This window comes from Sinocyclocheilus grahami, unplaced genomic scaffold (assembly GCF_001515645.1).
Source record: "Sinocyclocheilus grahami isolate Dianchi unplaced genomic scaffold, SAMN03320097.WGS_v1.1 scaffold310.1, whole genome shotgun sequence".
Classification (NCBI taxonomy): Eukaryota; Metazoa; Chordata; class Actinopteri; order Cypriniformes; family Cyprinidae; genus Sinocyclocheilus; species Sinocyclocheilus grahami.
In genome coordinates, this window is record NW_015505489.1 from 337,227 (window position 1) to 350,032 (window position 12,806).

The following is a 12,806-nucleotide window of genomic DNA, read 5'->3' on the forward strand; positions in this document are numbered from 1 at the left end:
AAAAAAAAATATATATATATATATATATATATTATTTTTTATTTTTTTTGGTTGTACAGTATATAACAAGCAATAAAAGTACAAATAACAAATAAATAAAAATACAAATAACTATAAAATACAAATAACTCTTCCTGGTGACAGCTTTCATTCTAAATATAAACAATAGCAAAAATAAATCCTTCCCACTAGAAAATATTAATCTAAATAATAGAAACAGGGTATTTAGCAAATATATGAATCGATGCATTGATGACTAACAATATGATGTATCAATACAACATATAAAAAATCTAAATATAACTAATATATCTATAAGATATAGTAGAAGACTAGCTTGACTTATGAAAAGAGGTCAAATTGCCACTGAGCTGTCATCATATATTTTATCAATTTAAATAGTTTTTTAATTGCTTTATTATTATTATTTAATACATGGAGTACCTAATTTTGTTGTGTATATCCTAATGGCCCTTGGAGTCAAAAAGGTAGAGAACCACTGATTTAGATGTCATATTTAGAGTGTAATAGAATACATTTGCTGAGATGAATACAATATGCTGAAATGTCCTTATTGGATGTTAGAAAACATTCTGTAAATTTAGTATAATGTTTAGAATACATGGAAATATATTTTAATGTTTATCAGACATTTGTAAATAAGAATAAGAATGAGTGAAGTAAATAAGAGACTTAAAATATATGTATTATGCATCAGCCAATGTGTTATTAAGGGAAATAAACAGAAAGATTTGCTAATTTAGTTGTATAAATGACTGTTTATATCATTCTTATGAATGAATATATATATATATATATATATAGGGGTTGGACAATGAAACTGAAACACTGACCAATATAGTGTTGGATGTTTCATGGCTATATTTGTGCAGCCTGGTGGCCAATCTTCACTGATTGCACATTCCACCAGTAAGAGCAGAGTGTGAATGTTGAATTAGCAGAGCAATAGCACAGTTTTACATAAACTATTGCAATGCACACAACATAATGGGAGACATAACAGAGTTCAAAAGAGGACAAATTGTTGGTGCGCGTCTAGCATCTGTGACCAGGACAGCAAGTCTTTGTGGTGTATCGAGAGCCACAGTATCCAGGGTAATGTCAGCATACCACCATGAAGGACAAACCACATCTTACAGGATTAACTGTCAATGCAAGAGGAAGCTGTCTGAAAGGGATGTCCGGGTGCTAAAAAAGAGGACAAATTGTTGGTGCGCGTCTAGCATCTGTGACCAGGACAGCAAGTCTTTGTGGTGTATCGAGAGCCACAGTATCCAGGGTAATGTCAGCATACCACCATGAAGGACGAACCACATCTTACAGGAGTAACTGTCAACGCAAGAGGAAGCTGTCTGAAAGGGATGTCCGGGTGCTAACCCGGACTGTATCCAAAAAACATAAAACCACAGCTGCCCAACTCACTGCAGAATTAAATGTGCACCTCAACTCTCCTGTTTCCACCAAAATTGTTCGTCGGTAGCTCCACAGGGTTAATATACATGGCCGGGCTGCTATAGCCAAACCTTTGGTCACTCGTGCCAATGCCAAACGTTGGTTTCAATGGTGCCAGCAGCGGAAATCTTGGGCTGTGGACAATGTGAAACATGTATTGTTCTCTGATGAGTCCACCTTCACTGTCTTTCCCACATCCGGGAGAGTTACGGTGTGGAGAAGCCCCAAAGAAGCTTACCACCCAGATGGTTGCATGCCCAGAGTGAAGCATGGGGGTGGATCAGTGATGGTTTGGGCTGCAATATCATGGGATTCCCTAGGCCCAATACTTGTGCTAGATGGGCGCGTCACTGCCAAGGACTACCGAACCATTCTGGAGGACCATGTGCACCCAATGGTTCAAACATTGTACCCTGAAGGGGGTGCCGTGTGTCCAGTGGTGGAAAGAGTACTGAAAAAATATACTCAAGTAAAAGTACCATTACCTTCCAAAAAAATTTTGTGTGAGTAGATTAAAAGTACTTGTCCAAAAAAACTACTTGAGTAAGAGTAAAAGAGTAGCCTATTTAAAAGTACTCATGAGTATTGAGTAGTGAGTACTGAGCTGTGAATTATACCCCCTCATAATAAACGCTGTACACCACAATTTATAAATTTTAAAGGGGTCATATGATGTTGCTAAAAATAACATTATTTTGTGTATTTGGTGTAATGAAATGTGTTGCGGTTTAAGGTTCAAAAAACACATTATTTTCCACATACACTAGAAAATATTAATCTAAATAATAGAAACAGGGTATTTAGCAAATATATGAATCGATGCATTGATGACTAACAATATGATGTATCAATACAACATATAAAAAATCTAAATATAACTAATATATCTATAAGATATAGTAGAAGACTAGCTTGACTTATGAAAAGAGGTCAAATTGCCACTGAGCTGTCATCATATATTTTATCAATTTAAATAGTTTTTTAATTGCTTTATTATTATTATTTAATACATGGAGTACCTAATTTTGTTGTGTATATCCTAATGGCCCTTGGAGTCAAAAAGGTAGAGAACCACTGATTTAGATGTCATATTTAGAGTGTAATAGAATACATTTGCTGAGATGAATACAATATGCTGAAATGTCCTTATTGGATGTTAGAAAACATTCTGTAAATTTAGTATAATGTTTAGAATACATGGAAATATATTTTAATGTTTATCAGACATTTGTAAATAAGAATAAGAATGAGTGAAGTAAATAAGAGACTTAAAATATATGTATTATGCATCAGCCAATGTGTTATTAAGGGAAATAAACAGAAAGATTTGCTAATTTAGTTGTATAAATGACTGTTTATATCATTCTTATGAATGAATATATATATATATATATATATATAGGGGTTGGACAATGAAACTGAAACACTGACCAATATAGTGTTGGATGTTTCATGGCTATATTTGTGCAGCCTGGTGGCCAATCTTCACTGATTGCACATTCCACCAGTAAGAGCAGAGTGTGAATGTTGAATTAGCAGAGCAATAGCACAGTTTTACATAAACTATTGCAATGCACACAACATAATGGGAGACATAACAGAGTTCAAAAGAGGACAAATTGTTGGTGCGCGTCTAGCATCTGTGACCAGGACAGCAAGTCTTTGTGGTGTATCAAGAGCCACGGTATCCAGGGTAATGTCAGCATACCACCATGAAGGACGAACCACATCTTACAGGAGTAACTGTCAACGCAAGAGGAAGCTGTCTGAAAGGGATGTCCGGGTGCTAACCCGGACTGTATCCAAAAAACATAAAACCACAGCTGCCCAACTCACTGCAGAATTAAATGTGCACCTCAACTCTCCTGTTTCCACCAAAATTGTTCGTCGGTAGCTCCACAGGGTTAATATACATGGCCGGGCTGCTATAGCCAAACCTTTGGTCACTCGTGCCAATGCCAAACGTTGGTTTCAATGGTGCCAGCAGCGGAAATCTTGGGCTGTGGACAATGTGAAACATGTATTGTTCTCTGATGAGTCCACCTTCACTGTCTTTCCCACATCCGGGAGAGTTACGGTGTGGAGAAGCCCCAAAGAAGCTTACCACCCAGATGGTTGCATGCCCAGAGTGAAGCATGGGGGTGGATCAGTGATGGTTTGGGCTGCAATATCATGGGATTCCCTAGGCCCAATACTTGTGCTAGATGGGCGCGTCACTGCCAAGGACTACCGAACCATTCTGGAGGACCATGTGCACCCAATGGTTCAAACATTGTACCCTGAAGGGGGTGCCGTGTGTCCAGTGGTGGAAAGAGTACTGAAAAAATATACTCAAGTAAAAGTACCATTACCTTCCAAAAAAATTTTGTGTGAGTAGATTAAAAGTACTTGTCCAAAAAAACTACTTGAGTAAGAGTAAAAGAGTAGCCTATTTAAAAGTACTCATGAGTATTGAGTAGTGAGTACTGAGCTGTGAATTATACCCCCTCATAATAAACGCTGTACACCACAATTTATAAATTTTAAAGGGGTCATATGATGTTGCTAAAAATAACATTATTTTGTGTATTTGGTGTAATGAAATGTGTTGCGGTTTAAGGTTCAAAAAACACATTATTTTCCACATACTGTACATTATTGTTTCTCCTCTATGCCCCGCCTTTCTGAAACGTGTCGATTTTTACAAAGCTCATCAGTATATTAACGCCACAGGTCATCAATAAGGTGCAGATTTGGTCCTCAATTTGTTTCCAACAAACTTTTTCACAGCGCGTATTACGCGCTCAAACTCATCAAAAGTCAACAAGTTCCACAAGCAACAACGACTTATCCAAGTGACCGCTGCAGAACGCACGCGAGAGAGGCAGCGCAGATGGCGCATCTCATAAGTGAGTGGGAATTTACTGAACGTGGCACTCGTGGCAGTTAACACTGTACGCAATACCCGCAACCTCACACCAAATTTCAAAAAATTGTAGGTCCCCTATGCCCCGCCTCTCTCAAACACTTCGTTTTCTGCAAAGTCCAGGGGAACCGAGTCGCGTGACAGACACAGTGATGAAGCTGGTATGTGTTTGCAGTACACAAGCCACGGTTAAGACAGCTGACTCCACTGTGATGTGTCTCTCTCTCTCTCTCTCTCTCTCTCTCTCTCTCTCTCTCTCTCGCTCGCGCGCGCACGCACACACACACACACACTCTCTCACTCGCGCGCGCGTGCACGCACACACACACACACACACACGATGCGCAAAACTCTGCATTTGAACAGTCAATAGCAAATACTTAAACTAATAACAAAACAGTAGCTGATTCAGAAGCGCCATATTGTCATAGCAAAGTCAGTTTTACCTCTTCTCCTAGGTTCACGAAACGGTCGTCCATAAAATGCATTGCTGTTCTGTTGTAAGTAATCTTAAAGCGTCAACACTAACTGCGTTACTGAAACCACGCCTTCTTTCTTTGTGTGCACATTTGGGCGGCATTATGCAAATATTTCCACATAGTGAGGTAGATATGTGGGGGCGTTTTAGACCGAGCCGTTTTAGGGGGGGCGTGGCAGAGTCTTAACTTTGATAAAGAATATCTCTTTGGTTTTGAGACTTTAGTCTTTGCAACTTCAGGGATCTTATCTATGCACAATCAGCTTGTAACACTCCAAAGAGAAATGAAAACTTGAAATCGCATCATATGACCCCTTTAACATATTAAGTTAGAGGAAGATGCGACTGAATTGATGCTTGAAGAATGCGCTTCCAGCAGCCATGATAAACAGTTGGCGGTTTAAGTTTTCTATGCACAATTTGATTTGACGAAAGTCACAAGACCCATTACGTTACTATCTATCCAATCACGTTGATGGATAAAAATAAAATAAGCATGTAACGACCACAAACAGAGGAAAATAGCGGAGTAAAAGTACCGATACATCACTTAAAATGTACTCAAGTAAAAGTACACAATTTTTAAACTACTCAAAAAAGTACAATTATTGATAAAAAAAACTACTTAATTACTGTAACGTGAGTATTTGTAATTCGTTACTTCACACCCCTGCATGTATCAGGATGGTAATGCACCAATACACACAGCAAGACTGGTGACAGAGTGGTTTGATGAACATGAAAGTGAAATTGAACATCTCCCATGGCCTGCACAGTCACCAGCCACTATGGGGTGTTTTGGAGGAGCGAGTCAGGAAACGTTTTCCTCCACCAGCATCACGTAGAGACCTGGCCACTGTTCTGCAAGAAGAATGGCTCAAAATCCCTCTGGCCACCGTGCAGGACTTGTATCTGTCATTCCCAAGACGAATTGATGCTGTATTGGCCACAAAAGAAGGCCATTCACCATACTAATAAATCATTGTGGTCTAAAACCAGGTATTTCAGTTTCATTGTCCAACCCCTGTATATATATATATTCATAAGTGATGAAACATCCAGTTTACACCCTTTAAGCCTTATTCTGTACTTCAGTCTCCAGCTGACTAATTGCTTCTATTTTAATATATTGCCACTCCTAGAGATTTTGTGACATCTGTGGTTAAAAGAAAAATAAGGTGGGAGGTCATTTTATCCCATCTTCCCTACACTACTGAATATTTCAATTTTGTGAAGTATTTTACGTAGAGACTACTTTGCTTGAATACTTGACTGGATTACATCATTCTCAAGCCAAGTGTGCTATTTAATTTAAATGTTTATCATTTGAATCTGTCATGTGTCTGTTATCCCATGCTTATCTGCATTATGTCTTTCAGCCCGAGAATGTATTAATCGAGCAAACGTCAAACCAGCCTCTAGTCAAACTGACGGATTTCGGTGATGCGGCACATCTCTCCAACACCCCTTACATCCACCCACTGCTGGGCAGCCCAGAGTTCTCCGCCCCAGAGCTGGTGCTGGGTGAACCAGCGGCTCTGGCGTCTGACCTCTGGAGTCTAGGCGTGTTGGCGTACGTGATGCTCAGTGGGGCTTCCCCTTTCCTGGATGAGAGTGTCGAGGAGACCTGCCTCAACATCTGCCGTCTCGACTTCAGCTTCCCGGAGGACTACTTCCGCAGCGTGAGTCAGGCAGCGAGGGACTTCGTATGCGACTTACTCCAAGGCGAGCCATGCAGACGTCCCTCTGCGCAGGTTTGCCTGCGTGAGGAGCCATGGCTGCAGCCCAACGCGGCCTCTGGCGCAGCTCACCTCGACACTTCCAGACTCATCTCTTTTATAGAGCGGAGGAAACATCAGAACGACCTGCGACCCGTGGCCAGTTTCCGTGCATTCCTGCGTAGTCGCCTACTTAGCCAGACCTGAGAGAGAGACGTAGAGTGGAAATCCAATTGTAAGCTAGTTCTCCTGCAGTTCTATTAAGGAAAGTATAGGTTATAAATAGGAAATCTCATCCTCCTTTTAGAGTCATTCTGAAATGGTTCTGGGTCTCTGTTACTGTAACTGCTGCTGACAAAACTCTGAAGTCCCCTTTTCCAACCCTTCAAAAAAATCATTTCAGCTACATGTACATGTTCTCCCTTTGTATGGACAAAACTCACGAGAAACAAATGTGAATTAAGAAGGGGGGGAGGGGGATTCTTTTGAAGGCTTTTTCCCTGAGCCAGAAAGCTTTAGACGGTATTTCAATCAGGTTGTTTCAGTGGAGTACTGTAATTTGAATAGCTACATTCAGGAAAGATTACATTTTGTACAAACCATGTATAGAAGCACAGTAAAGATGATAAAAATAAAAAGCTTATTTAAAGACTTAAAGGGAAGTAAAATAGGTTACACTATGGCGTTCATCTCAAGTTCCATGTTTGATAAACATACCGTCATATTGGAAATCAGGCATAACAAATGAAACAATTTTTAACAGCTGCAACTCTTTCGCACAAGGGGAGTAAAAGATAAGCTTTTCATTTCAATTCGCGTCTGTCTTAACAGCCTTATGTTGTAAATGAACTGGACCTGCCTTCATTCATGTTAATTTGCCGTGTTTGACATGCTTTCTCATTGGCTGATCATGACTTTCAACTGACCAGTTAGAATACAAGCTGGAAAGCCGCCGAAGGCAGGAAGTGTTGGTAACCACAGCAGATGTGCACTCTTTGTAACTTGTTGAAATGTGCAATGTTGGGGCTTTAACATTTTGCAGCTATTTATAATGATTCGTGTTAAATCAACATTGTTAAGTACATGTATCGGCCACTGCGAGTTGAGATATGATGTATCCGTGGCTCTTTTGCTGAATTTTCTGTGTTCAGTATTATTTTGTAAGCTTAAGCCTCATTGGTGAAAAATCAGTTGTGTCTTTGTCACACTTTCGTTATGAATGTCGTTATTTTTATCATTATACCAAAGTTAATCCTCATGTACCTAAATGCTTCTTCTCCCTGTTTGGTGGTTATAATTTGTAACAATATGTTATGAATGCAGTTCTGACTCCTGGAGCAGGAGTTTACTTGTATTGATTGTTGATTTATTTATTGTGTCTTGTTCGGTTTTTTGTTAATCTAATTTAATTGAAGTAGTGCTTCATATTGTCAGATTATTAGGCATTTTAATTTCCATATCTGCTCATTGTAGCAGTAGTCTGTTAATGTAAGTTTGCATGACTAAATGAATTATTCTTTGTTTTCAGTTCACTTTATTTTAAATACAATGAGATGAATCGTTCCCCGTGTACTGTATCTGTTGTACAGGGAGAAAGTACCAAGTTAATTGCCTCCATATTGTGGGTTGAAGTTGAAGAGGCAAGTTGCAGTGGTCTAATAATCCAAAATAACAACTGTCAACCCTTGTCACTAAAACTTTATTGCTGAATATAAAGGAGGTAAATAATATGCTGGGTCAGTAATGTTAGTATAATTTTTCATGTTTTATTTAAGTTAGTTTCTCATAATGTATAGATGTACAGACACCATAAAAAAACTGGACGTAGCGACACCCTGTTTTTTACATAATGTCATTTTGAATGTTTTTGACTCGATATTAATTTTGCATGTATATTTCTTTGTACAGAAACCATACATGTTTGCACATTCTGTGCTGTACATAAGTTACTTTACCCTCAGTTATTTTTGAGATTAAACATCGGAAACATTTTATTCGTACAACTAGTCAAGTGCCTTTGTTTAGGTAAGTTTGACCTTGTAAGTTTGATCTGGTGTATACAACTAGCTGATCTGAAGATTAGTATTTGTACATATTTTCTACGTCTACGTCTCTCGAGACCTCACCCAGACCATGTGAAAACCATCCGGAGCGGCTGAGGAAACAGGTGTGAAAACTGCATCTGCAGGTGCTGTGATTTTGGAAAGATCCCAAAACAGACAAATGACTAATCAAACTTCCCCTGATCTTATCGCGGTGGTCTCAACATGTGCAAGGAACTGTAAATGCATTAAAAATTTATTGTTTTACAGAACAATTAGATGGAATATGGGTGCCTTTTTATCGTTTGAGTCACTTATCAAAAGTTGCTAAAAATTGCCAAAAAATAAAATAAAAATAGCTACATTTGTTGCTTGGTGCTTTTGGAAGAAAAAGTTGCTAGGGCAGTGTGAAAAGTTGCTAAATTTAGCAACAAAATTGCTAAATTGACAACACTGGTCCTATTAATTGCATGGAAAAAAATTCATTTAGAGACACATTAGTAAAAAAAAAAAAAACTATTTCATTTTTCTTTAAGACTTATCCAGTTAAGGCATTGGCCTAAAAAAAATGTAAACAGGTTTTGTACTTGTCTTCATGGGAGCATGTAGGCATACTTGTATTTAAAGAAAGAAAAATGATGCCTTTTACAGAAAGGTTCGCGAGTTTATTCACGTCTGTGTTTGACACTTGCCGCATCTGTGGTTGTTTGTCTGATTGTGTGAATATAACTTTGTTTTTTTATGAGGTGTGAGGAGAAGGTTGGTGTTTAAACTGTTTAATGCTGTTCTGCAGGCACCCACACGTACAGCCTGTTCTTCTTGAGAAACGCAATGTGCCACTGTTTTCAAGTTTCAAACTCTTGACTTTGACGTTCAAATAATTCCATTTAGTGGCCCAGCCCTGGCTTTGAGGTGTAAGATAACCAACCGAATAACATGAAATGATCTGAACCTTTCATACTGAAAATAAAACGTTCATACTGAAAATTCAAACTTCCATAAGTATGAATCAAAAGTTCCCCTCTCAGATTGCTTTCTAAGAAATCGTGAACATAGTGTGAACAGTTTCCATGACTCATTTTTGTCTTTGGCTAATTTAGGTTTGAAATAAGTTGTCTGTTGACTGATATAATAATGGGGTATTTTGACATCTCTGACTGTGTGCAGTTATTAAGAAAGTGCTTCATAAAGCTTGTACCACCAGGAGGCACACTTTAACTAGCTCAAGAAATCTGGAATAATTCAAGTGGTCTAATAATACACTATGAGTGTATGGTGTCATTATCAGAATGCTATATTTGTGGTTTATAAGTGCGCATGAGTCATGATTTGATCAGATATCTTCCTTGAACACAGATAGGTAATTTTACACCTTAAGATAATACACAATGTTCTCAGTTCTGGCAGTTCTGCGCCATGGAAACAACACTGTCCAAGGGTTAGTTTATTTTGAAGCATAGAATACATCAAATACTTCAAAAAGTCAGTGTTTAAAAGGTAAGAGTCTTATTCATCTTAATGAATTCTACTCCTGTGCAAAATATTGGAACAATAATAACGTAGGTATGAAACAACTTTTTATATTCAAGTTTTTATTTAACAAAATTGAACAAAATAATATTTTAAGCCTTGTCTACAGCAAACAGCCGGCACAGCATGCAAATGAAATGTTATCGTTTTTGCAATATTAGAACTTAATGGCGTTTCAAACCAACATGTTAACGAGTGAAAATAATTCAGGCTTGTTGGAGTCATTTAAATAAAATGTCAAATCACTCAAGCAAACTTCCTGATTTGTCTTGTACAGAAATAATCAAAAATTGCATTCCTCAAGAGGCTGAATTTGCAAAAGTATGTTCATAGAAAATAACTGAATTGTAATTACTTATTAGAACACTTAAAATATATGGCCTACTAATGTCATATTTTATTTAAGTTATTATTTTTAGTATTTTGTTCATATTTGAATATTATGATTTAAATATTATTTATTTAAAAGGACAAACATTTAACATAAGCAGAACTGTATATTTATAACTGTCTAATTAATTAGTGTCAAATTATATTAAGCAAACAAATACTGTGATATTAATTAACTGTGTTATTATGCAGTCTGCTTGTAATTAAATCTGTATGCAAAAAGGACAATGCTGTCTACTGCCTTAAATCTTTTTTGCATTCAATAGATCAAAAATTAAAATGCATCCTTTTGAGGAACAGTGATCCAGTAATGACTGTGATGTATTCATATGGATGGATTTAATGTGCCATGTTGATTTGCTAACATATGTGTATTCAAATTGCCAAAAAAAGAAAAAAGAAGAAGAAGACTTTCTTCTGGCTTTAGTGCTGGTTTTTATCTGTTTCCAATCTGCTTTTGCACAGAAGACCGAAAGGAGGCGACACCTGCATAAATAGTTGCCACTGTGCTGATACTTTTCATTTGAAATGACTTACAATACAACTGCAGAGAAAAAAAGTCTTGCTAAAATAAAAAAACGAGAGAAGCAATGAGAAGCACCCATAACAGATCTCTATTTGTGTTGCATTACAGTGCTCTGTGTTTGATTTCTACCAGTTGTTCACATAGTAAGTCTAGTTACAGTTTAATTTAATATTTCTAAACATGTCGTACCATGCTTTTCTACTTTGTACAACCAGATCCTGTATTATGTTATGCATGTTTTTGTTTTTTTTGGAGTAATGAATGTTTAATAAAGTAAACTCTAATGAAACAATCCATGTATTAATTTTCCAAACCACTTTTTCTATAGGGTCACAGGGATTAATCCAGAGTCAGGGAAACACCCATCCGATGGACACTTTACTATCTCACGAGGCAACAGAAAGTGACATTGTATGTCACATTATAATGCAAACATTGCAGATGTAGTATGTCTAGAACATATACTTTTGTAAGTTCTAGAACATACTTTTTTCACAGGCACAAAGTTCTTTGTCAAATATAGTTCTATACTCTTACAGTACGCAATTTCTGCAATTTCACTTTGTTTTTATGCCTAAACTATGGTTCTCTCCATTGATCATTTGGAACTGTTTTAGTTTCCAAAGCAAAAATTGAGAAGTAGCTGGAAATAATGCATCTAAATGCCAGTTATGACGTCTGTGTCTGTCACATATCATAGGTATCAAGTTTTGTTATTTTCCTTTGTAATATTATTATTATTAATAATAATAATAATTAAATGTGCACATAACTCTACTACAAATAAGCAAGCCTTTAACTAAAATTATTCAAAGGTTTAAAATGTTGAATAAATTAAAACAATATTAAATGTGTATCTTTACAAGAATCCCTGTTGTGATAGAAAACTAGCCCATTTTTTCTTTCTGATGTCCTTTGTTTTTTACGTATTTGAGTTGATTTTGGCCTGGACATTTTTCTGGGACATGGAAACCCTAAAGATGGGTCAAGTTTGAAATCAAGCACAAAATACAGTACATTCTATATGTAGATTCCACTGTGCTAAAGCCAATGGATTAAGAAAAAAAAAAGTGATGTGATGGTTGCTAGCGTGATACAAGGAGAAAAAAGGTAAGATAAAGTCTGGCATCAGTGAAAGTGTTTGCTTATTTATTTATATTCAATTTCTGCAATTTCACTTTGTTTTTATGCCTAAACTATGGTTCTCTCCATTGATCATTTGGAACTGTTTTAGTTTCCAAAGCAAAAATTGAGAAGTAGCTGGAAATAATGCATCTAAATGCCAGTTATGACGTCTGTGTCTGTCACATATCATAGGTATCAAGTTTTGTTATTTTCCTTTGTTTAGCCCTGGTTTCCTTAGTTGTGGATGTGTGTGTGTGTGTGTGCACTGGTTTGGGTGGTTTATGAGGACACAAATTTGTATAATGACATGGGTATGACACAGGTACAACATGAAGGTGGTTTATGAGGACACTACCTGTGTCCCCGTAATTCAAAAGGCTTAAAAAACACACTAAATGTTTTTTTTTTTTATTATTATCTAAAAATGCACATAGTTTACTGTGAGGGGTAAATTTAGGTGTAGGGTTGGTGCAGGGTGACAGAAAATACAGTTTGTACAGTATAAAAACCATTACGCCTTTGGGGATTCCCCACAAGGATAGTGAACCAGACATTTGTGTGTGTGTGTGTGTATGTGTGGGTGTGTGTTTGTGTGTGTGTGTGTGTGTGTGTGTGTGTA

General features: G+C 37.2%; 1 protein-coding gene across 1 annotated transcript in view; it reads left to right on the forward strand.

Moving 5' to 3' along the window:
• Positions 1 to 8,553, forward strand: part of triob (trio Rho guanine nucleotide exchange factor b) — a 190,259-nt gene extending 181,706 nt beyond the window's left edge. Inside the window, exon 58 of the mRNA XM_016293909.1 lies at positions 6,236 to 8,553. Coding sequence (XP_016149395.1) covers positions 6,236 to 6,781 — 546 coding nt within the window. The 3' untranslated portion in view covers positions 6,782 to 8,553. The remainder of the gene's footprint in view (positions 1 to 6,235) is intronic.
• The last annotated feature ends 4,253 nt before the right edge of the window (positions 8,554 to 12,806 follow it).